At 29.6% G+C, this 27,346-nt stretch overlaps 1 protein-coding gene across 1 annotated transcript in view; it reads right to left on the bottom strand.

Moving 5' to 3' along the window:
• Positions 1–439: 439 nt before the first annotated feature.
• Positions 440–27,346, bottom strand: part of LOC119612161 (N-acylneuraminate cytidylyltransferase) — a 147,536-nt gene continuing 120,629 nt past the window's right edge. The window contains exons 4-5 of the mRNA XM_037967892.1: positions 764–934; positions 440–698 (exon numbers count right to left, since the gene is read on the bottom strand). Coding sequence (XP_037823820.1) covers positions 602–698; positions 764–934 — 268 coding nt within the window. The 3' untranslated portion in view covers positions 440–601. The remainder of the gene's footprint in view (positions 699–763; positions 935–27,346) is intronic.

Here is a 27,346-nt window from a genome sequence, read left to right as displayed (position 1 = left end):
AATACAAATATAATTATAAATAATTATTTTTCCAATAAATCTATCAAAACCGTTGATTTAGAGGGAATTTAAAAATCAATAAAAATGATTGAAACATTTTTAAATTCAATTTAATTCTTAATTAATTCTTCACGATTTATTTTAACTACACTTATATGAATTAAATCTCAGGAAATTTAAGGATTTGGCAATTCATTAAAATGTGATTCAATTAAAAAAAAATAGGGAATGAATTCTTTTAAAGCTTTGTTCCATACTTCTTATGTATGGAAAAAATTTTAATAAAATTGGTCCAGTCGTCTAGGTGTCTATAAACTTCAAACACAGCCACAAACAAATAAACACAAATTGACTTTTATAACTGTGGAAAAATATACGATTTACAAGAAAAATCCAAAAAATTAATATAAAATCAGTAAATACATATACATATGTACATCACAAGTAAAACAACAATTATAAAGTTTATTTTTTTAAAGATTTCAGTGCATAAAAATAATTTTTGTGCTCAAAGTCATTCCAATACTGCTGAGCTATTTAAATTATTCAATTGTAAGAAGTAACACGATCACCGCAGTTGATATACATATTATTTATTTTTTTATTTAGTCACTTCAAGCATACATTGCGCCATTTTTAAATCATTCAAATTATCAATCTCTATTGCATCTTGGGCATCGACTTCTACTATTGCACACCTAAAAAAGAGTACACACATTCAAAGATAATAAAAATAAAAAAATCTGCGTTTGTATGTACCTACCTATTGTCTTGTAAACTATTTTTGCTTACTAATTGTTTAGTTGAAAAATAAAACATTCCAGTTTCATCAAATTCTCCTTCCCAATCCTGTCGCCTTGGCCTTTGAAAGGGATTGAAATTTAGAGGCAAAATTAAATTATTTCCTAGTTGTTTCCATCTTAACTTATGTGACCTGCCAAAACAAAATACACGGAAATATACATACGTTTTTAGATTTTAAGAAATCACCTTTAGACGTAAAATTTTTCTTTGTTTTAATATGTTAAACAATAATGCTGATCCATTTTTATTCACAAGACTTTAAATTTTAGGGCCGAATCCGAGTAAATTTATCGTTTTAAAACGAGTTCTCATAATTTTTCTCGTTTTACAACCGAGTACACAAATCTAGTAAAAAGTAAATCGAATTTAATTTTATTCTGATTAAAGAAAAGCAGGGACCGAAAATAATAATTATTTTTGAATTTTTAAATAAAAAGGCAACCACAAGAAAATATCAGAGAACAACATCAAGTATACCATTTTGATAAATTTTAAGAATATTAAGAAAATTTTATGAATATGATTTTGTTAATTATACAAGGATAATCATCCTACTTATTCGGGTTTGAGTTCGTCATTTTCTTTTTCAGTAATTCTATTGAGAATCACATATTATGGTATGTTTCCACTGGCTTGAAATCTGCTAGATTTGCGTAAACCCCTTCAAGGTGTTTCCACTGAGCTTACTCATTTTTGATATTCGAATTTTCGAACAAATTCTGTCACTTTATTTTTTCATATCCACAATAAAGTTAATTTTATTTAAAATTACATATTAAAAATAAAAAATTACAGTTGTAAACGAATAAATTTATTTATTAAACGCCACTAATTTAAAATTATAATTTGCTTTTATTTAAACTTCGAAATAAATTGTCACTTTTTCGATGAAAACATTCAATTTGAATGGATAGCGCAAAGAAGTATTTGCTTATCCTAGACACATCGCAGTGTTGCATAAGCAAATCTTGTTCGAAAAAATACATTTTCGACATGTTTTAAATCAAATCTAGTAGATTAACTAGATTTGGATGTGTCGATTAATTATTTATATATATGCTCGATATGGGTATCAATAATAAGGTCATTGAAATATCATTTGATTGATATATAACATCACATAAATAATTAACCCATTGAGAGCCAGGGTGAAATTTTATGTTTTCTAATATTGTCTTTTTACAAAAGCACCGTTATCTCAAAAATATATCGATATAATGCTATGTTTCCATTGGCTTCAAATCTACCAGATTTGCGTAAACCTCTTCGAGGTGTTTCCACTGAGCTTACTCGTTTTTGAGATTCGAATTTTCGAACAAATCCTGTCATATAACGAAAATAAAATGATTTTTTTTTAAATTTAAACATTAAAAATACAAACTTACTGTTTTAATTGTATAAATTTATTTATTAAATGCCAACAATTTTAAAATTATTATTTGTTCTTTTTTATTTTGAAGTAACATGACACTTTTTCGATGAAAACATTCATTTGAAGGGATAGCCTATGGTCGCATTTGCTTATCCTAGACACAACGCAGTGTTGCATAAGCAAATCTTGTTCGATAAAATACATTTTCGACATGTTTTAAATCAAATCTAGTGGATTAAGTAGATTTGGGTTTGTCAAAAATGTATGGGAAATCTACATGATTTCAACTAGTTTTGGACAAATCAACAAGATTTACTCAAAACGCCTCAGTGGAAACATAGCATAACGGTACTTCATATAAAATATTGTAGACAATAGTTTAGGCTTTCATATGATATATGTTTAAGAGCCCTATCTTATTAAATGCAGTCGTTGTGGATGTCTAAAAATTTATATTTTTAAAATCATTGATTTTTATTAAATGTAATTTATATGGCTCGATTACTAGTTATCCGATATGTTCGATATATGTATATATACATATATATATATGCATGACTACATTTTATTTTACAAGTGCAAGTAACTTTAAAATTTTCAATAATAATAATTAAAAACGCGCGATTGAGATGAGATAGGGTCTCAATCATATACATGTATATCACATGAAAGCCCAAAATTTTGTCTACAAAATTTTATGTGATATTATATCGATATATTTTTGAGATCACAATGCTTATGTAAAAAAACAATACGAGAAAACATAAAATTGGACTCTTGCTCTCAATACGTTAAAGATATATGAAATATTGTATATCGGTGGAAAGATATTTCTGAGACCTTTCTATTGATACCGATGTTGACCATATATATTAATTAGTAGCCGAGACATGTTCAATTATATATCATAACATTGGAGGCCTACAACTCCCGCACCTGCATAGGGTATAGAAATATATTTCCTATATATATATGATTTTTCTTCATCGATTACTGTAAAAATATCGAAAGTCATGGAGTAAATTTTTCAAGATATGGTAATTTTTAGCTCAAGAAGAATTTTCCAAATTTGTTGTATAAACCACTTTTTGAGAACTATTTTTTCAATTTATGGCATATACGTGAAAATGTACTGATAAAAACTGCATTATGTTTTTTCTCTCAAATTATCTTGACGTATATCCGTTATTCGTGCAGTAACAAAAATTGGTATTTATTAGTTTAGTTAATATACACACATTTTGTTTATGTTTATTTATTCTAATACAATATGCATCATTTTTAAGTTCATCTCTCAAACGCAGATGTTTAGCTAACTTCCCAAGAAAAACTTACATTGAAAAGTAATGAGTTAAAAAGCTAATAAAACCTCTTTTCATTAACATTTTAACTCAATATATTAACAAGGCGGTGTCATTGGAGGCAAGTATTTACCGCATCGCTTACAAATAGGGAGTTAAAGAAGTACTTGTTGAGGAAGATGTTTTGTTTTTAATAACAAAAAGAGCCAGCGAGTATACGAGCCAATGTCTTCCGTTTGTTAGTCAAATATTCTACTCACTGCACCACTGCTTAGCTATTTTATTGTTCGTCAAATAATGGTTTTTACATACAAATTTAATTTTCTTCTAAGTAACGCAAACGGTAAGTTGAAAAGTTGTTTAGTAAGTACAAGTCATTTCCAGATTTTTGCTGGGTTTATATACGAAATTTGTATTATTTTGTAATTGCTATTGTTTAAATAATTTTAATACAATCCAGTGTCTTTTTTAAAGGACTTCAAAGTTTTAATGAAGTAAATTTTTCAAAAAAAAAAAAAAAAATAAAAATTCTTCCACTACTCAAACAATGCCAAAGTTGTCAAAAGAACAAGAAGAGTTGGGAAATATTTTGTAGTATTTTTATTTTATACTGTCAGGATAAGAAGATGTCAAAAATGTCTTTTAAAATTTTTATCCTCTAATATCTATTTAGGTTTTCAGAATTATTTTTTCAGAAAAAAATTTTGAAGGCATTTTTGACATATTTTGATCCTGACAGAATAAAACAAAAATAGCTCAAAATATTTCCCAACTCTTCTTGTTATTTTGACATCAAATTTTGCAAAGTATGGTAAGTACAAGGAAACAGGATCACGAAATAAAAAACTGTGAAAGCAGTTTAGCATCATTTAATCTCTAGTTTCAGACTTATATCATCTAATTCGTGTCTAATTTTGAGTGTCGGACGGTGTTATATGTAGACTATTTCCAGTATTTTTATCTTTTACACATGCGTGAAGATAACACAACTTTTTTTATTTCAATAATTTCATACAATTTTTGCTGTATATCCACAAAAATGGCATATACGGTAAGATAACACATTAAATTTTTAAGAAAAGTGGATATACAATAAAATAGCTACTGAATAACTCGTAAACCACAAGAGATAGAAACCTGTGGATTGATTAGATCGATAGATCTTCAAATTTTACCCCAAAAAATTACCCTAACTCAATTTTTTGGATTTTGTGATATACGTGAAGATAATTCCGGGACGACGAGCTGATTGTATATTAATTGTTGTTTAAGGACAGCCTGATTTGACCGACCCGTAGATTTATTTGTTTTAAATAAAAGACAAAAGGTAGTATAACAAGTTTTATTTGTATCAAATCTCGTTGTAGACTAAAAAATATAATATTGTTACATTGGGCATAAAGTAAGACAAAAGAATATAAACGGTTATCTTCCAAAACACAAAAACAATATAATATGTATCAATTTGAAGTTAATTTTGACTCTCTGAGAAACATTAAAATAAATGAAAAAAGAAGATAAAAAGGTACAGCATATGTAATATAAATAAAGGACCGAACATGCCGGGGCCCATTAAAACTCCCAGTTTTAATTGATAGGAAGTAAGGCTAACTTGGCTATTGGTCTTCGAAAACATCCTAAAGGTGTTTTTATTTCAGCTACTCTTATGCAACCGTCAGTGCCTTCAAATACCTTAATTATTCTGCCTGTGGCCCATTTCATCGGAGGTAGATTATCTTCATGTACTAAAACCATATCACCCACTTTTAGATTGTACGAAGGCGTCTTCCACTTGTAGCTATTTTGTAAACGTGATAAATATTCAGTATGCCATCTGTGCCAAAAGTGAGTTTTTACTGCAGCAATTCTTTGCCAACGTTTTAAATTGGATATTTCGGATGTGGTATTAACGTATTCTGGTATATGTTGTAAATGACAGCCTATTAGAAAGTGTCCAGGTGTAATGACTTTTAAGTCGTTTGGATCAGTTGATAATGGTGTTAAGGGCCTTGAATTCATTACTGCTTCTATTTCAATTAATGCTGTTGTAAGTTCTTCAAATGTTAAACGTGATGATGAGAGTGTACGGTACAAATGGGATTTGGCAGATTTCACCGCCGCCTCCCATAAATCACCGAAGTGTGGAGCGCGAGGTGGTATAAACGAAAGTTCTAAAAATCTTGAAGCGCAATACTGCTTAACGGCATTTATTGTTGAAGGCTGTTGAAAATATTCTCTGAATTACTTTAACTTGTTGTTTGCTCCAACAAAATTAGTAGCGTTATCGCAATATATTTTCGATGGAACTCCTCTTCTTCCAATTAAACGCTTCAGAGAACTATGAATGCATCACAAGACAAATCTGAGACACATTCCAAATGGACTGCCTTAGTGGCAAAGCATATAAAAACTGCTATGTATGATTTAGTAGGGTGTTTACCACAAATGTGCAGGTAGGTTGGAATGGGACCACCAAAGTCTACACCCACAATCTCAAACGGACGACTTCCAGCGACACGGTCCTTTGGAAGATTTCCCATTATTTGCGTTAATAATTTCGGTTTGTAATGTATACACTGAATGCAATGATTCACGACTTACCTTGCCAATGATCGACAATTAATAATCCAGAACTGTTGTTGTAATATTGCTACTAAAGCGCGAGGCCCAGCATGGTAATTTTTGCAATGATAATAAATTACCATTGCCTTAACAAATGGATCAGCCTTTGGAAGAATAAATGGAAACTTATGTGACATTGGCAAATTTGCATTTAATAAACTCGTAAAAGTTGCAATCCTTCCACTTCATTAATAAATGGTTTTAAAGACGACAAAGTACCTTTTAAAGTGTCTTGTTGCCGAAGCTCCTTAATACAGTTTGAAAAATAATGACCTTGAATTACCCATATGATATGATATAAAGTGCTTCTTATCTCAGCCATCATATCTCCAACGCAAAACGTATGATAATACTCTAATACATTTTATGTAATTACAATATTTATGAATAACACTCAGCATGTGAGGAATTGTGTTTATATGAACTGAATAAACTGTTTTGCGTTTTTCGAGCTTCATTTCTTCATCAGTTAAATTTATGATATAATTTGGAGGCCATTCTTCGGATGATTTTCTTAAAAATGGAGGTCCATTTATCCAATGAGACTGTAGCAGATGTGAAGTAGTGCAGCCACTAGATATCAAGTCAGCTGGATTGTTTTCAGACTCAACATATCGCCAAATGACATTATTAGAATTAGAGGAGTGTGTATTTATCCAATGAAGGGCTACTTGAGAATCAGACCAAAAACATGTGTCAGATATGTTGCATTCAAAATATAGTTTTAATTTGTTCCAAAATTTTGATAGTAAGTGAGAAGCACAAAGCTCTAAACGAGGCAATGTCTTTGTCTTTAACGGGGCCACACGTGATTTTGATGCCACTAGGTTTACGGTCACATTTCCAACTGAATCTTCGTATCTAAAATAGATGCAACATCCATAAGCTTAAATGTACGCATCTCCAAATCCATGGACTTGTAATTTTACACAGTTAGATATACGTACAAATCGTTGAATTTTTATAATTGGAATTTGTTTGAAGTCCTCAACAATACTGAGCCACGATGTATGGATTGCTTGTGGTACGGACTCATTGCAATCACATTTATTCAACCACAGTTGTTGCAAAAGTATTTTTGCCCTAATAATCAAGGGACTTATTAAACTCATTGGGTCGAATAGTGTAGAGGCTAACGATAAAATGGTTCTCTTTGGTACATGTGAAAGCTCTTTATTAGGACAAAATTTAAATTGGAAAGTGTCATCTGTTGGATGCCAAGATATCCAAAGAGTACATGCTACATTGCTGTCAAAATTAATTTCCTTTATATTAACAGTATTTGTACTGAGTTTTGGGTGATTGCTGTGCTATTTTGAAAGGGAAAATTTTGATTTTGACAATATTTCAGTAACTTCATTCTTAATAACTTCCAGTTTTTGAAAATCATCTGCTCCCGTTAACATATCGTCCACATAAAAATCATTTGTAATGACTGTTTTTCCAATACTATATGACTCAGGAAATTGTTCGGTTGCAAATAATAAACTACGTATGGCCAAGTATGGGGCCGAAGCAGTCCCATAAGTAACAGTGTTTAGTGCAAATGTTTCAATAGGTGGAGATGCCGGTCGCTAGGATGTACCATTACCTGTCGGTACATTTGGACAATATCTGCTGTCATCCCATAACGATGACATCTGAAACGAAGTAGAGTAATTAGTAAATCATTCTGAACCTTTGGGCCTACCATCATAATGTCATTTAAAGATACTTGTGATGAGCTTTTACATGACCCATCAAAAACAACGCGCAATTTTGTTGGGTTATTGTTTGACTTTAACACGCAGTGATGGGGAATGTAATAAGATGATGTAGGGATGTTTTGATTGTCTACACGTGACATGCGTCCAAGATCTTCATACTCCTTCATAAATAGTTTGTACTCCAAATGAAGTTTTGGAGTTTTTATTAATTTTTTTTCCAGAGACAGAAAAGGGTTCATTGCAACTTCACTAGAATTTCCAAGTACACTTGGATCTTTTTTTAATGGAAGCTTGACAACTATTCGTCCATCACCTTGTATTGACACTGTTTCCTTAAAATGATTTGCACAATTTTGTTGCTCGATAGACATGGTTTGGCGTAGGTCTTCAACTGATTCTAATTTCCATAACATTTCAATACTTTTACTAACATCGACATTCAAATTTACTGTAGTGCAAATTGAAGAAGCGAGAGTTTTAGATTTTGTTTGGTACTTCCCCGATACTACCCAGCCAAGCAGCGTTTTTTGAAGTGTTGGCAAATTTCCAACAAGATGAATTTGTCCTACAGACAATAGTGTAAAAAAAGTTTCTGCTCCGAGTAACATGTCAATGCCACTTCGTACATTGAATCCTGGATCAGCTAATTTCACATTCGCTGGTAAATTAAAATCTTTGATGTCGATATTTTCATCAGGATGGTAACCAGTAAATTTTTTTGTTACTAAAAGTTCGAGAGGCATCTCAAAGTTATTTAACCGCGACTTGATTGTAGTTTGAGTTTTAAAATGAACCTTAAGTTCGGTGGACCCAATACCAATTACATCTGTATGATTTTTATTTCGTTTTAGTTTCAAACAATTGCATAATTCATCACTGATAAAGTTTACTTGTGAGCAGGAATCAAGAAGTGCTCGGCCAAACTGAAACTTACCATATTTATCACGAACTAGTACAACAGCTGTTGCAAGTATTACATTTGTAGGGTTTGCATTGGTTAGAGTAGTGGGATGAAAAACTGCAGCAGATGTGGATTGTAAAGGCTCATTTTGTTGATACAATAGTGAGTGGTGACGCTCTTTATAAAATCTACATGAGTATCGTGAAGAACAATGTGATACATCGTGTTCATTTGAAAAACAGTTGAAACAATTTTTTTAATTTTTTAATCTGATCAATGCGTTGATCTACTGGAAGTACAATAAATTGTTGACACTTCGATATAAAATGGCCAGATTTTAAGCAATATGTGCATGTTGAGTTTAGTTGTTTAGCTAGAAAGGTTTGTTTATTTTGGTGATGACTAGTTGATACGTTTTGATGGTTTGATGAGTGTGATTTACTATTTCGTCTACATTGTGCATCTAACTGCTGACATCTTTTATCTAACATTGAACAACAGCTAGACCATGATGGGAGTTTGGAAAAATCTATTGATTCTTCCCATTTCTGCTTAGTTTCGAAATCAACTTTACTCATAACTAAATGTATTATAACAGCATCACATATTTGTTTTGATGATCCAAGAGAACTTAAAGATCCATACAAAGCAGACACGGTATCAACAATGTGTCTAAGCTGTTTGGGTGACGGTTTGCTTGTTTTTGGTATTTCGAACATGGCATTTATATTTTCTAAGAATATTAATGTATCATTGTCATACCTCTCTTTTAGTCTGGTTAACGCCTTTTCATAGTTCTCTTCTGTTACTTGGAAAGCTTGAATAGTGGCTAAAGCTTCTCCATTTAGACAAGACAGCAAATGATTGATTTTTTCCATAGTTGGTATGTTTCTATCGTTGTTCACTAAATTATTAAATGTGTTAATGAAGTTTTTATATTCCAAATATTTCCCATCAAATTTTGGTAATTTCAAATTTGGTAGTCTAGTTTGTAGGATGTGAGGAAACAAAATGGATTCTTCGTGTACACTGGAGCGTCTATCACCCATTAATGTCAGTATTTTAGTTTTTGTGGAGATAAATAATTCATAAATAATTCACGAGCTGAAATAGGCTCGATTATCATCTGAAGGTTTGAGTTTTTCAATTTGAGTTTGATAATATAGTGCTTGTTTGTAATACGACTCCACTATACCCAACCTGCAACCCAGTTCTGTATGTGACAGATTAGAATCAATAGTATTTCTCATTCTTGTAATGCTACCCTTTGATGAAGCTCGTTGTTGTTTATAATCATCAAGAGCTGCAGCTTTTTGTTGTTCTTCAGACATAATTGACAATTTATGCAAACAATTATATTTATTATAATCAAAACAAAAAACATATGTTTTTACAGATGTAATTATGTACAATTAATCTTCTAGTATGTATGTACAGTTAATCACAAAAATAGGTATACAGAAATACTGACGATTGGTTTTATTTAAAAAAACATATTATTTTTTCAAAAAACAAGAAAGTAACACATTTATTTATTAAAAACAATTATGATAATTATTATTCATTACTTTTTTTCTTCATATTTTGGTTCTTTGAGTTCTCATTTAAGCTAAAGTTAAAAAGGTGCAAAATTTACGTCACAAAAGTAAGTATACAGATCATTTCAGTATATATTTGGTTTAATGATATTAACAAAATTTATGAAAATTTTACTTGTATTAATATAATTACTTTTTAATAAAATATTTTTTACACAATAACTTGGAAAAAATCTACTTTTAGTTCCGAAATCTTGAAATTTGGGCCGATTGGCTCCGGAATTAATTAGTAGAACAGTTTTTTCTCATTTCTACGATTTTTTTCCACTTTAGACCCCGGATTGTGGATCTGGTGGTCATTGAACCCTCCAAATGATGCATTGGAAATAGAATTTTTAACTTTTGAAAAGAGTTGTTATTTCGAAATTAATGTTATGTACATGGATTTGGCTATTTTGAACACAGTACGTTCTTAAAAAACCGAAACTTAACTCCGATTTCTTAAGACTTATAACATAAACTTTAAAATTTGGATAATTTTATATATTTTCTTTAATTTAAACAGGTTTTCCAAATACTCCGATTTCCAAAGCATACAATAATGCTACCAATCATATCTTGATATACTCGATACTATAACCATGTTTTATGGATCGGACATTTTATTTGTTCTAGCAACAAATTAAGATATATCCGTGTTCAAAATTGTTCAATTGGTATTCATACCACCAATTGAGCCTGATTTAATATAAAAATCTTACTATTTTGGACAATAATCAATTTCAGAACCGATATGTAGTGTAAGTTATTGACATGGTCACCATTTGACGATTATTGGTAGTATTTAGGAGTGTGTAATGGATGATTGGAACCAAAAAACTTGTTTTAATTAATGGATACTAGTGCAAATATTATTAATATCGCATTTTAAGATATAAATTTTAGGAAATCGCCGTTAAATATCGAATATGAACTCTATACTATGTTAAAAACGGCAATGTTCCGCAATGGATTGTAATTATTGTAAAGAAACAATTAATTTAAAAGTTAAAATATCGTCTTCCAATGCATCATAATGAACAAACGAGGGATATTATTGAATACCCGATCCAAAACTCCGGGGGTTTAATGTTCTTAAATAGGAAAAAATGCTCCTATAAATAATATTCAGATCAATTACCAATTTTTCGGAACAAAAAGTGAATTTTTTCCATGTTATAGTGTACAGAATATTTTATTATAAAATAATTACATTCAAACAGGTAAAATTTTCATGAAATTTGTTAATATCATTAAGCCAAATACATATTGAAATTATCTGTATACTTACTTTTGTGACGCAAATTTTGTACCTATTTAACTACACCTTAAATGAGAACTCAAGTAACCAAAATAACCCGGAAAAAAGTAGTGAATAATAATTATCATAATTGTTTTTAATAAATAAATAAATATGTTACTTTTTTGATTTTTGAAAAAATATCCTTTTTTAAATAAAACCAATTGTCAGTATTTCTGTATACTTATTTTTGAGATTAACTGTATGTATTGATTTTTGATGTGTCAATCAGAGGATAAAGAGTAATGACAAAAATACTGGTTTTTGTTACTTTGCAGTGAATTATCAATTTAAATGCTCTATGTTACACCCAATTTACAGGATGATTTTTTTTCATGTTTGCCCAGACGTCTGTTTTCATGTTTCACCCAATTTACACGATGATTTTTTTCATGTTTGCCCAGACGTCTGTTTTCATGTTTGTCGATGATTGGTGGTGAGCGGGGTAGAGAAGAATGGGGGGTAAGAAAACAAACATGATTTGGGATTTTCATGATTGTTTTTGACATTCCTCTTTAAACTCATTCGTACTGTTGATATTATGCTCATGTAAAAAAATAATTATGTCTTTTTTTACATGAAAACATTAAAATTTGCATTAAAAAAATACTAAAGCGTGTAATTAAATTTTTTTAAATCAAATTAAATGGTTTTTATGTTAAAAATTTCATTTTATTTTTATTACGAATAAGTAATTAAAAAGGATTATACAATTAAACATCAAAAAAAGACATGCATAGTTGCATGTAAAAAATCACCGTATAAATGTTCATGATTTTTTGGAAGATTCTTAAAAGAGAATTGGAAAAAACAGACGTCTGAAAAGTCTTCATGTAAATTGCGCCTTAGAACTTGACTCTGTAAATATTGTATGTTGTATTTAGGTAACGAATGTCAATATTAAAACAAATAATCAAATGTTCCAAACATGATGCAAACAATGCACAGTGGTATAGGAAAGAAAAAGAGGGAAATAATTCGGTAACTTCTAAACGGTTAATCCGATAGGATTAACCTTATAGGCCAACCAGGGGCCCGGCGGGGGGTCCTCAAATTAGGACACCGGCTATGTTAAATTTTTGAAACGATCCTATTTCTTCATTTGAGTTCCGATTTAAAAAAAAATGTCGTCGTAGCAGTAAATTATCTCTTATAATTTAGGAGATACAAATTTTTCAAATTGCAATAAAAATTTTATTTATGAATATTTTTCGATGAAATTTTACAGTTAGGTAGATTTTTTTACTCAAAATCCAAAATTAAATAAAAATTTCGAATTTTCTTATTAGAAATCCCGGAATTCCCAAAAAAGTTTTAAAAAATCCCAAAAATGGGATTTTTTGGTTTTTTACCTATTATATCCATACCAGGGGCGGGGTTATCGAAACCCGTTACAAAATGATTAAGAACATATTGGGTCATATAAAACAGGTCACTATAATTTGATATCGACTATGCGATTTGAGAATTTTTGCTCAAAATTGAATTTTCCATAAAAAATAGGGTTTTTTTGGATGGACCTGGTCCCCTCGGTATCAAAAATTTTTAGGTTTTGTTTCATTTATCGTATTTTATGTAAAGTCAGCTTTCCAAAAAGTATAAATTCTATATACATCGTCTTAGAAACTTTTTAGATAACTTAAAAAGAAAAAGATACTTTTTTCCCAAAAAAATGACAAAAAATCGCCTTTTTTTAATTTTTTAAATTAAAATGCTTATAACTTTGGACTCAGTCATGAGTTTTACATAATTCTTTCACTGCTTGATATATAAACTTGTTGTTAAGCGAATATGCGAATATCTCCTAAACTATAAGAGATAATTTACTGCTACGACATTTTTTATAGTGCTCGATGAGGAGATTCTATATACGAAATTTTTTTAAATCGGAACTCAAATGAAGAAATAGGATCGTTTTAAAAATTGAGGACCCCCCGCCGGGCCCCTATAAGGTCCGAATTCAAAACCTAAACTCGACAACACCTCCTCTTTGTGCATACCAAATTTCATTAAAATCGGATTAACCGTTTAGAAGTTACCGAATTATTTCCCTCTTTTTTTTTTTCCTATACCACTGTGCAATGATCATTGCAATGTAGCGAAGATTTACGGCTGTATTTATAAAAACTTATTTTAGGTTTATTAAACAATTTTAGGCAAAATTCAGGAAAATCGTATTTATAAACGTGAAATAGCTTAAAAAACCTTCAATAAACCATTGACAATTAGAAGAATTTTATTGTAGGCTCGACCCTTCTTTAAGCCAACAATAACTTGATTTTTAACAATTATTTTCTCAGATAAAGATTTTTCCGGTAATTTTAGGTTGATTGCGAAAAGTAATTATAGTTTCTTTTAAAATAAAATCTAAAAATTCTAATTTTAACGTTTACAAATTTGTAAATAAAATCCCAGAAAATTTTTAAACGATTATATTTTGAGGAAAAAACTCAAATCTAGGCATTATTGGATTAATGCATGAATATTTGACAATATTCCAATTGTCTAGCACTATTTTTAGGCAATTTGGAAATGCCCGTCTGTCAACCAAATGATGGACAAAATCATTTGATTTGGCTTTTTCAAAGTTTGTTGGTTAAATATAATGCCATAAAGTAATTAACCATGTAAATTATATTGATTAGTGCTATACTAATGCAAAATATATTCGCCGGCATTAAAATTAGTCAAATATCAAAGAAATTTATCAATATTTGCAAAAATTTATCAAAAATTACAAGGAAAATAAGTAAAAATAAGAAAATGTGTCATAGTGATGTATATTTTGTCGCTAAATATCCGTTATTCGGATACTTTTAATAATAATTAGAAATTATATGTTATATTTATACATCTGAACTAAATAGACATTTATTAAAGCCATATATATATTTATTTTTCTTAAAAGTTTGTTTTTATTGTCAAAAATCTATTATAAACAAAAATATGAAATTAAGAAAACCGAATCAACGAATATTTTATCCTAATTGTACGCAACACTAACACATAAAATGACAGCCATATTGTACAGTGCTGCCAACTTAAACATAAATCAGCACAATAGTTAATATACGTTTATTATTTGTTTATGAATATCACAATTTTATTAATGGTTTTTAAGGCTAAAGTGTGCTTTAACTATTGAGTGCATTAAAAGCAAAATAAGATTTTTTTATAAATACAAGCGTTAGTATCGATACGGCAGTGAGAATGTTGATTAAGAGTTGAGAGTTTTTTTAAAGACTTGCGCAATACGAACATTAATTTAAATTGTGGAAATGTTGAACAATGTTTGTTAACACCAATTATTAATTAAATTATGTATTTTTTTATATTTCTTTAAAAATTATAAGTATTCGACGTAAGATGTCCTGTCACGGTCGCCAATGTTTAAGGACAGCCTGATTTGACCGACCCGTAGATTTATTTGTTTAAAATAAAAGACAAAAGGTAGTATAACAAGTTTTATTTGTATCAAATCTCGTTGTAGACTAAAAAATATAATATTGTTACATTGGGCATAAAGTAAGACAAAAGAATATAAACGGTTATCTTCCAAAACACAAAAAAAAATATAATATGTATCAATTTGAAGTTAATTTTGACTCTCTGAGAAACATTAAAATAAATGACAAAAGAAGATAAAAAGGTACAGCATATGTAACAGACCTGGGATAAATGCATTAAATGTGTTAATGCATTAACAATTTTTTCTACATTAAAAAAAATTAATGTTAATGCAAGTTTATTGCATTAACATTAACATGGGTACATTTAATGCATTAAATTTGCATTAACATTAAATATTTTTAAATTTAATGCATTAATTTTACATTAACATTAAATATTTGTGAAATTAATGCATTAATTTTGCATTAACATTAAATATTTTTGAATTTAATGCATTAATTTTCCATTAACATTAAATAATAAATAATAAAATTAATGCATTAATTTTCCATTAACATTAATGTATAAAATAATTTATAAAAATAAGAATACAGCGCTAAAGACCTCGGTCTAACAAAATTCAAGTAAAATTGAATGTGTTAAAGTCCTTTCTAATAAGTCCTATACTCGATAATACATATTAGAAGAATAGTATCACTTCCCAGATATTCCATTTTTAGTTTATTTTGTTAAAGTTCTTTCTAATAAGTCCTATACTCGATAATACATATTAGAAGAATAATATCACTTCCCAGATATTCCTTTTTTAGTTTATTTTGTCTGTGGAATCTTATATAAATATCATATTTAAAACACACAAGTTTGAATGGAATATAGGAGTTATTAGAAAGGACTTTAACCTATTTAATTTTAGTTGTTTAGTTAGATCGAGGTCTTTTGAGCTGTATTTTTATTTATGTTTATCAATTTTTATATATATTAATGTTAATGGAATATTAATGCATTAATTTTATTGCTTATTTAATGTTAATGTGAAATTAATGCACTAAATTCAGATATATTTAATGTTAATGCAAAATTAATGCATTAATTTGAAAAATATTTAATGTTAATGTAAAATTAATGCATTAAATTCAAAAATATTTAATGTTAATGGAAATTTAATGCATTAAATTTTAAAAATTTAATGTTAATGCAATATTTTTTACATTAAATTATTTTTTTTTTAATTTAATGTTAATGCAAAATTAATGGAAATCGCCCAGGTCTGATATGTAATATAAATAAAGGATCGAACAATTGTAAATTATTTTTGTTTTTTAGATATTCTTAATTTTTATTTTAAAATACGTAAAATATTTTAAAAATAAGAAAAATATTTAAAAAGGAGAATCAATTGAACTTTTTTAACTAAAACACGTGTAAAAACTTCAATAATTTTCGATTACATTGAAGACAAGTGATACGTTTTTAAATGTTCCATAACTGCACCAGTACGGTACGTTACAAAACGTTGACAGCAACGTTCGGATAATTCTACCTTAAGGTTTTGTGCTTCTAAATGCGAACGATAATTTACTTCTTATTTTATATTGGAAATAACATAAAATTATAGAATTTATTTCTTGTTTTTATGTTAAGCCTGCTACTCTGTTAAAAGTTGCGAAAAATTATGATTTTTTCATGCGAAAAATTTGATGTGCAACAAATGTAGTCTATCTCGCGATTTTGGAAAGTTTGTCGCTTTTATTGCTATAAAGCAGTGATGCCCATACACACACTGTTACACATTCATTTGTATTGGTAAAGCAGCAGAGAACAAAATGTAACCCAAAATAAAACTGCACTAATAAAATGACTGCATACTAAAAAGTATATTCTAACTGTCAAATTGATATTATGGATTTTGACAGACAGCGTACATTAAAGTTCATATATAAAAAACTATCAGCTGTGCTCTCTCATTCACCTACATAAATTCGGCTTTCTCAAAATTTTGTTGTTGTATTTCTGTGTGGATTTTAAAAAAGTTGCGTACAGACCTTACTTCGACAAATGCTGATCAGCAACTGAGTTGATTTTGTTTTGCAAGTTGAGAGATAATCAACTATCACATGCTCAAATAAGAAAATACACAAGTAAGCTTATAGTGTAGGTGAGTCAACGCAACGTCAGCAGAATATTCTTGCCCTATCTCGCGTGATAGGGAATAGTGATTTTGGGCACCATTGCTATAAAGTATGTATCATTACTTTAAATACGTAAACAAAAACCATATGTTTTTTGAAAGCTGAAAATAAAATAAATCTAAATAATATAAACTATTCAGTGTTTTTTTATTTACAATTAATGAAAATATATTATTGACCGCTTGTGAAGTATATTTATAGTTTAGTTTATCATTTTTTAATGATTTTGTAATTTTTTCATTTTTTTTGGCTCGAGAAATAATAATTTTGGGAAAAACAATAAAATGCTGTTTGTTTTGTTTAATAATCAGCTGTTTGTTTTAATTTCGTGCGAAAGAAGTGCTGCTTATGTTATTTCGTAAGTTGGAAAACAAGGTTGCCAGATAAATTTCGCAATGTTTTTCACAATAAGAACAGAGTACTGCTTTTGTGAAATTATTTCATACCAAATATTTTATATGTAGTTTGACAGCATTTCGCACGAAATTTTGAACAGAGTAACTAGCTTAGGAGAATGAGAGCTTGGAAGTTTTTTTTTTTGAGTTACACATAGAGAAATCTCTGATGTTAAACATAAATATAAGTTTCTCTTTCCCGAAAGTTATTTTTGCAAATGAAAATGTTGTATATTTAATATTTATTTTAATTTTAAAACTTCTCAAGAAAAATTATCATTAAATACCTAAAAAATTTATTTGAAGACTTTTTTCGAGTGATTGTAAAAAATAATGGCAATTTGAATAAAGGTAAATCAACGACATAAACCCCTAAACAAATGTAATGCCCGCTATACTATCCCAATTGGGCATATCCTCAACGATGGGTACACGACAATGTAAAGTCCTGGAAGACAAATGTAGGACAGCCGGAACAAATCGTCAACGACATTTTCGAACAAGTGTCGCGAATATAGTGAACGATTCAATGAGAGACAATGTCGCTGAGTTTGTCGTTCACGGAATAACAGTGAATACGTCAGCTATATGTTCACTGACGATATTATAGAGGATTAAATCTATCGCTTGATCGTCAACGATTACATTGATGACAATGTCCCCAGCTTTGTCGTTTACGAATATATAGGCAACAATATCGTCAACGATTATATTGACGACAATGTCGTCTACTTTATCGTCAAGGATTTTTGGACCACAATATCGTCTACTTGGTCGTCAAAGATTTTATGGACGACAATATAGTTTACTTTGTCGTCCACGATTACATGGATGCTAGAAATATAAACTTTTCTTTGTTGGTACCACTTAGATCCTATACCGATTTAGGTACGTCCCATCTCCTTGTAGATCCTGTTTAAAAAGTAATTTAGATGATTTATCCACTTTAAGATAATTTAAATATTTTAAATAAAAGGCCACAATTTTTCAGCCCTTGAAAAGTAATTTATATTACTTACCGAAATTGGACTCAATTGAAATGGAGTATTATTAAATATATTTCAATTATACTTAATTTCACAACTTAAAATCACTTTTGCTTGTTCAGATGCTCGTACTCAAATAAATATTTTATTTAAGTTGTGTCTTTTTTCATATCGCAGTTATTTTACCGTTATTTTAAAAGTTATTTTAAAAATATAACGTAGAAGACAAGATGCAACAAAATGTCGTTTGTCTTGTCGTCAACAGAGTCTAATATAAGACAACATTCCAGACATTGTCGCTTATCTCGTCATCATGTATATTTGATAGAGGTCAATATTGAAGGCAATATCGCTCATAGTGTCGCCAATAACTGAATTATATAACGACATTGAAGACATTGTCGTTTGCCTTGTCTGCATGTAAAATTATTGGCAACGTTTAAGAATCTGTCGTTCATATAGTCGTCAACAGAGTTAGATATATGACAACATTCAAGACATAGTCGCTCATCTTGTCATCATATGCGTTCGATAGAAGATATTTTTGAAGACAGTATCTTTCATTTTGTCTTTAACATTGTTAAACGCGGACAATATTTAAGATGTTGCCGTTCAACTTGTCTTTAATAGGGTTTTAAAGATGACAACCTTGAGGTCTATGTCACTAATCTTATCGTTAACGAAGAATTCTTACACATTGTCGTTTACAAAACTTCAGCGATAGGGGACAAATTCAAAAATGTCGTTTACGAATCGGTAACGACAATGCCGTCTACGATCATTTTGCCAACTGGTATGTTAATTCGTGACATACAAGCCTATTTACATCATTATCCTGTAAATATCTTTATTCAATTGTCATTTATAGCACTGCATATGAACGCAAAATATCATAAAGGATAGTTGTATATACCTAATGATCCATTATTTCTTTAATTTTCTAAATCTTCCATTATTTCTTTACTTTTATTTACATGGAGTTATATTAATCCTGTCTGTTCTGTAAACTGAATCCGAGTAAATTTCTCGAATTTCTCTAGTCGAAAGTAAATCGATTTTAATTTTATTCAAATAAATTAAAAATTTATTTTTTGCGTTTTTTAATATAATTGCAACTTGATATAAATACTATGGTCATTTTAAACACTTTTTCATTTAAAATATGATTATTTTTCTGAATTTTAAGTTCAAATAAAAATTCGATTTGCAGAACACCAAACTCGGTTTTGAAACCGAATCGATTTACAGACATGAATGTTCATTTTGTATCTAAAATTGCAAATAAATGCATTTCCGAGGGCAATGTTTAAATCTAATAAGTAGTGTTTAAATTTTTTCCAGTCCTATTCATATAAAATCTAGACATTTTAATGTTTTTTTGTTATTTGTAATACAGTACACTGTAAAGTATTGAAGTCACTACACCGATAATCACTAAAAAAATTTACAAACTTTTCTTTCAGTGCATGGAATGCAAAAACACAAAATGAAGTAAAGGGGCCCATATACAACAACAGCATGCTGGCACAATCAAGTGATTGTGCAAGTCGATTGAACCCTACAAACATTTTCTATTGCGGAAGTTACCCGTGTGAAACTTCCAAACGTGCTAAAAGCTCGCCAGCGATGTTGCGGAAGTATAAGAATTCTTGTCACCAGTCGGGAAGAACTGATGCGGAGCTGGGGAACGTCTAATAGTAACTTGGAAGATACTTCTGGAAGACCCGCAGAAGAAACTTCTAGATGACTCTTGGAAGTAAGGTATTGCCAAAGACTCTTCTAGATGTGACTAGGAAGTCACTTCTTGAAGTGACTACCTAGTATCCTCTAGAAGTGTTCCTATCTTATCTTCTAGAAGATGAGTTTTCTCTTCTTCTAGAAGAAGAGTATTCTCTTCTTCTTGAAGAAGAGTATTCTCTTCTTCTTGAAGATGAGTATTCTCTTCTTCTAGAAGATGAGTATTCTCGTCTTCTAGAAGATGAGTTTTCTCTTCTTCTATTTGTATACTCACCAAAATAAAATCTATAAAAATAAATCTAAATAAAATGAAATTTTATAGTTTTTATTGAATTAATTGAAATTAAAATAGTAGAAAAAATAACAGATTTAACAACTAATCTAAAAAAAGTAATATATGAACATTAGACCGACTCACAAAAAATGGTGCTTGAGTTACCATAATATTCGCTGTTATGTAATATGATGTTACTCAAAATATTTTCGGTTAAGTGTTGTCCATTCGTGAGCTGGACAGTTTTAAAGAAAATATCGTATGGGAACACGATTCTTCATGTTAAATTCAATATTTTATCCAGCTTCAAAAAATCTTTGTTATGTTTTATAATGGTTCCCAAAATATTTCTAGTCTATCGGTGGCCGTTCGTGAGCTGAACCGGTTACAAAAAAGTCCCTTTTTAGTTATTTTGTTTTAAATTATACAGCATTTCTTAAACAATATATACAGTATGTGGTATCATTTGAAAGGTTTTTTGAAGCCAAGTCTAGTGGTGCGCAAAATTTGCAAAATTGTGCATATATTTAATTTTTCTTAGTAAAAACCTAACAATTTTAAATATTTTGGAATATGACAATTATAAGCAAACGGTTATTTATGATTAATACATCATTGGACGCGACTTTAAAATACCTTTTAAACGATACCCCGTATTGGATATTTTGTTTCAAAACAAACAAAAATTTAAAAAAAAATAATTCCAAAATACCTTTTTTTAATTTGGTTCAGTGGTCACTTAAAATATTTTGGGAATCATCATAAAACAAAGCAAGGTAAATTTTGGGAGGGGTAACAAAAACACGTTTTTGCTTTCCATACAGAGGGAGTCGGTCTAATGTACATATGTATCAAAAATTTAGAATTATTACCTTATAATAAGATAATTTTCAGGGAGTCTGTATTAATATTCCAACTGCTGACTGGTATACTTCCAAAAATTGTAAAACGTTGGACTCTAAAATATTTTTGTAGTTCTTCATCAATTTTATGATTAATCCATCAAATTGTAAGAGTTATATTATGGAACGCATTAATCCTTCAACGAAATAAACCAAAATAATGTTATAATTAATATTGAATATACATACTTTTGTATTTATTGAAATTACCAGTTATACTTTAGGAAGCAATAAAAATAGGATTCTCTCATGTCCAATACATTTACCACCAAAGTTTAAACGGTCAGATCCATTTTTTACATTTTCTGCAAATAATCGACATTTTTAGTAGAACCACGTGATGAAATAAGACATTTATAACTTACCAGATCCCTTTTTTATATTTTAATTCAGTTAGAAGTATTTTAATATTAGCTACTGCTTTCTAAAAAACAAGTAAGAAAGTATAGTCGGGCGTGGCCGACCATATGATACCCTACACCAGTTATGAATATTAAATGTGATTTATTTTTCATAATATCGCATTTATCTTCAATATTCCCTGGTTCCGATACATTTAAGAAATTTATGGATGAAAAACTAATTTTCTGAAAGAGGCTTTATATGGGGGCTAGGGGCAAATATGGACCAAGCCCGATAAAATTTTGTGAATATATTTATATTTACATAATATTTTATTGTGCTGAATTTCATCGGGATATTTGTGTTTATAAGTTAATTTGGGACATTCAAGTAATTTTCTGAAGGGGACTTTGTATGGGAGCTAGGGTCAAATGGGGCCCGATCTTTATGAAATTTGGCAGGGTTATCAAGACTTCTATAAAACTTAGTTATGCCGTATTTTATCGATATATCTGTATATTTAACATAATTATGAGCTCAGAAGCCCTTTTCGGGGGGTTCTGTTCTATGGGGGCTAGGTGAAATAATGGACCGATTTTAACCATTTTCAATAGGCTTCGTCCTTGGGTCAAATAAAACGTGCGTGCCAAATTTCATCCAATTATCTTTAAAATTGCGACCTGTAGCTTGCGCACAAGGTTTACATGGACAGCCAGCCAGCCAGCCAGCCAGACGGACGGACGGACGGACATAGCTTAATCGACTCAGAAAACGATTCTAAGCCGATTGGTATACTTTAAGGTGGGTCTAGGACGAATATTTTTATATGTTACAAACATCAGCACAAATCCAATATACCCTCCCCACTAAAGTGGTGTAGGGTATAATAAAATAATTAAAAATTAATTAATTTATTTATTTATTGTTTTGAATCAATAAAAACATTACCTTTCATGAACATTTTTTCAATAACTTGGAATTAAACCGTCTATAAAGATCTGAAATTACTAAGTCATGGATTATTTTTTAAATTATTTACAGTCACTAACGATAGAAACACCTTAACGACCCTAAACGCGATATTGCTTTTGACATTTTTTGTTTGCTCTCTTCTAATACTTAGGTTCAATATCTTGGGAACAGCATGCTAAATATTAAGAATATTAGTATCTTATGATAGGTCATAGAAAGACCTGGTGTTAATAACTAAAAAAGTACCTATAATTAGAATAATTAAATCCAAAGCTATATGGAAATTAATAAAATTGTATTTATTTAAAAAAGGTGGGTTTAAAACTATCTGATTTCAATATTAAATATCTTATATGGGCAATTTCGTGTCGAGTGACCCAAGTCAAAAAATAATTTATGTATAAAACAGTAGTATTAATTTCAATATAGTGATTCCAGACCTAAACGCGCAAATAGTTTTAAAAATATTGAAAGTTAAGATTTAACTCAAATAAATCTAAATATGTTAAAAATGCAATGTTCATCAAATGAAAGCCGAAATGTACAACTTGAAAAAGTCTTTAAATGCTTATACCTCCTAAACGAATTAAGAGAGAGTCGAAATTTAATATAAAAACATTTTTAATGAAACATATTAGACTTTTTTAAAAATAATGGAAATGGAAGCCGTTTAGAGTTGTTAACATATTCCTAAAATAGTATTTTAATATGACAACTTACTTTTTAATTTTATTTATATAATCCTTCCTTATACTTTTTGGTATATATTTAATACACTTCGCCAATTAAGAAAACCTTCTTAAATGTTTATTAACAGTTGATTTTTAACACAACACTGTCATATTGTTTTTTATTACTTAAGATTCACAATATTTTAATTACACTATTTTTCTATGAACATTAAATTCAAGAACTCATTTAAGTTTTACGATGAATAATTAAAACTGAACATGACTGAACAAAACACAAAACATCACTGAACTTAACAAAATTTCTGCATTATTTATTTTTATTTTTTTTTTCACGCTAAAAAATGGAGTATTTATATTTTTTGTTTTTGTACTCTTCTTACTATCATCCGGAAGTAACCTAAAAGTATACTTCCAGACGGCGAAAACTAGAAATCAATGTATTTTGTTTTTGTAAAATGTGTGCTCTCGTCTGACAATTGTACAGAAGTGACTACAATCCACACTTCCAGATGAATAAAATACAACATTAATGTGAACACTCTTCAAACTGTCTTCCAGAAGTGACATAAACATACAAATCAAGAAGATACAAATTAGGAAACAATGTATTTTGTTATTGTAAAATGTGTGTTCTCACCCAACTCTCATACAGAAGTCACTAAAACGTATACTTCCAGATGAAAAAAATTCAACAGGCATGGTTTTTTGTTTAAGCAAAATGGATGCACTCTTCTAACTATCATCCGGAAGTAACTTAAAAGTATATTTCTAGAAGACGAAAATTCGAAATCAATGTATTTTGTTTTTGTAAAATGTGCGTTCTCGTCTGACAATCGTCCAGAAGTGTTTCTGACGTGGCGTCTGGGGTGATGCGCAATAGTTTTCTCTTTTAAATGTTTGAAGGGAACGTCTATGGGGTTGTGGTGTGATTATGCTATTTGATTGTGTGATATCAAAATTAATTTGATATTTTTGTGATTGTGCCAGCATGCTTATATGTACTGTGTATAGGGAAATTTGCTCATTCAAATACAATTTTCTAAACAATAATCATAGTTTGTCTATGAAATCCAAAAGAAAAATATTTTGGGGATAATTGTCATCATTTGGTCTCCAGATTAGTCCATAGACTAGACAGTCTATAGACTTCCTATGGACTACACAATAGAGTAGTCTATAAAATAGACAATAAACTACTCTATAGACTATACAATATAGATTAAAATAGATTGAAAGGCAAATACATAGAGTTGTCTATAAACTAGATAATAAAATAGTCTATAGACTAGACCAGGGGTCGGCAAACCATGGCTCGCGAGCCAAATGCGGCTCTTTGGATGTGGAGCTGTGGCTCTTTAGTTTTATACACACATTTTATTTATTTTATAAAAAAATATTTTAAAATCTTTCCGAATCGATTAACGAGCAATGTATTAAAACTAACAAAACACTTCGCAAACGTTTCAACAATATACAAAACTTTTTAACTTTGCTTAATCGTTCTGTACATGAACAAAACAAAAACAAATACTTTTTGAGTGAGAAAGAAAGAAAACAAAACAATTAGCTTTTCGCTCATTTCCTTGCTTTTATTTGCCCCTACAATTGTACATTTGAGAATAAATCCTCATTGAGCCATTTGAAATTGGTATTGGATCTCTAGAAATGCAGTTGATCAATTTATAAAGTAAAGCTTTGTGTTGTGGAAAATTGTCAAAGTTTAAAAGCAAGTTGGAAGATTTAGGTAAAAAGCCAACTAACAAATGAAAATTTAGAGTCATTTTTGAAACTTTAAACAACAAGTTATGATCCAAGCTTTCTAAAGCCATACAAACCTATCACTCCCATTGAATTTGTTCCATGTACAAGTTAATATTGTAAGAAAATGTTTAATTCTTTAAAGTGTTAATTGAAAAGTTCCCTATAAACGAATGGGGTATCATATCAGTGATCCTACGAGGTGCCATTAGATAAGAGGTAAATCATGATCATACATTCCGAAATTTTCGTGTCTTTCGAATTAAAATTATTTATTAAAAAAAAAAGTTTGGAAATTTAAAATATAGTAATTAATTAATAATGTGGAGAATTTTGATACAGTTAAATACTAAAAACTTAGTCTATCTCAAAACTTTAAACTTTAATCTTTTTTTAAAGAATTTCATATTTTTTGCACGCTTTCTATAAAAAGGTGCAAAAAATTATAAATTTTTATAAATTGCACGTTTTAATGACAGTGATCTATGAAAGATTGATATATTTTTGACATAAAATTTTTGGCTATAAATAAGGGACCAGAAAGCGTATTATCCTTACAAAATTTGGTAATGAAGTTTTGGATCCTATAAAACTTGTTTGTGTTGATTTTCATCACTATACTTGTATTTTAGCCTGTTGTATGTCGGAACTTTCGAAAGTGGACTCCATATGGGGGGAAGGGTCAATTTTGAATCCATCCTTATTAAATTTGGTGCAGATGTTTTTTGTTCTTATAAAACCTGTTTGTGTCGAATTTCGTCGCCTACTGCTATTATTAAGTCACTTAAGAGCTATAGGGTAATTTTCTAATGGGGATCTAATATGGGGGGTAGGATCAATTATGAGCCGATCGTCACCAAATTTGGTAAAGTGATTTTTGTTCCTGTTTGTGTTTTTGTTCTTATACAACTTGTTTATGTCAAATTTCGTCTCTATACTGCTACTGTTAAGTCAATTATGATCGTTAGAGTAATTTTCTGAATTGGGGTTGGTCAATTATGGTTCAATGACCGCAATACATCACAGTAAATTTTTTGTTTGTATAAAAAAACTTGTTCAAAATTTTATCTCGATTGCTGCCTAATTATATCACTGTCGCTCCACTCTAATAAACTGTTATATATTTATATAACAAGTGTTAAAAAACGCATTCGAATGACCCATAAAAATTCTAAAAGTGTTTGTAGTCAAAAATCTATAAGATTCCCTGCATAGATAATTAAACAAAAAATATGTTTTTGAAGTGAAAAATCTATAAGAAAGATTCCTTGCAGAATCGTCTTGTAGATAATTAAACAAAAAATATGTTTTTGAAGTGAATTCATAAAGTATTTGTAATGTTTTAATAAACAAAAATTTTGTGGCTCTTTTAAAACCCATGTTTAATAAACTGTAAATTTTGGCTCTTCAGACTCCAAAGTTTGCCGACCCCTGGACTAGACTAAAGCAGAGTACGAAAATAAACGAAACGTTTGCAATTGTTTTGTTTTCATCTTTGCAGTGAGTAAAACAGAAACAAAACCAAAACAACAAAATCGATTTTCTCATTTGGTTTTTATTGCTTTTGAGCACATCATGTTCATTAACTCAAATGTACGCAGCTAGAAAAGAAAACAATGGGAGCAAAACTGAAAAGTTTTGAGCGAAACATTTTCGCAAACGTTTCCTAATGGTTTTGCTCATTACAAAAACATTTTTGAGTAAAATTAAAAGAAGACTTGTTTAAGTTTAAGTTTTTGTAGATGCCTTTATGATTCATTCATAAAATACGTTTCTGCATTTGTTTTGTTCTCAAATGTACGATTGTAAAGGCAAACAAAAGTAAGTAGATGAGCGAAAACCAATTGTCTTGTTTTCGCTCTTTCACACTTGAAACGTATTTGTTTTAGTTTTGCTCATGTACAAAACGATTTAAAAATTTTGAAAAGTTTTGTACATTATGGAAACGTTTGCGAAATGTTTCGTTTTTTTTTTCATACTCTGCTCTAAAGACTAGATAATAGGATAGTCGGTAAATAACGCAAAGGCTACTTCAAAGACTAGTCCCTAATTTATAGACCAGGCCATAGAAAATTAATTAGACTAGGTCAAAGTCTAGTAAAATG

The sequence above is a fragment of the Lucilia sericata genome, unplaced genomic scaffold, assembly GCF_015586225.1.
Source record: "Lucilia sericata isolate MDLA Ls3-8-SP2 unplaced genomic scaffold, ASM1558622v1 Contig000033F_arrow, whole genome shotgun sequence".
In the NCBI taxonomy this organism is placed as follows: domain Eukaryota; kingdom Metazoa; phylum Arthropoda; class Insecta; order Diptera; family Calliphoridae; genus Lucilia; species Lucilia sericata.
The sequence above is the reverse complement of the archived record's forward strand: the minus strand, read 5'-3'. Positions and strand labels throughout refer to the sequence as shown.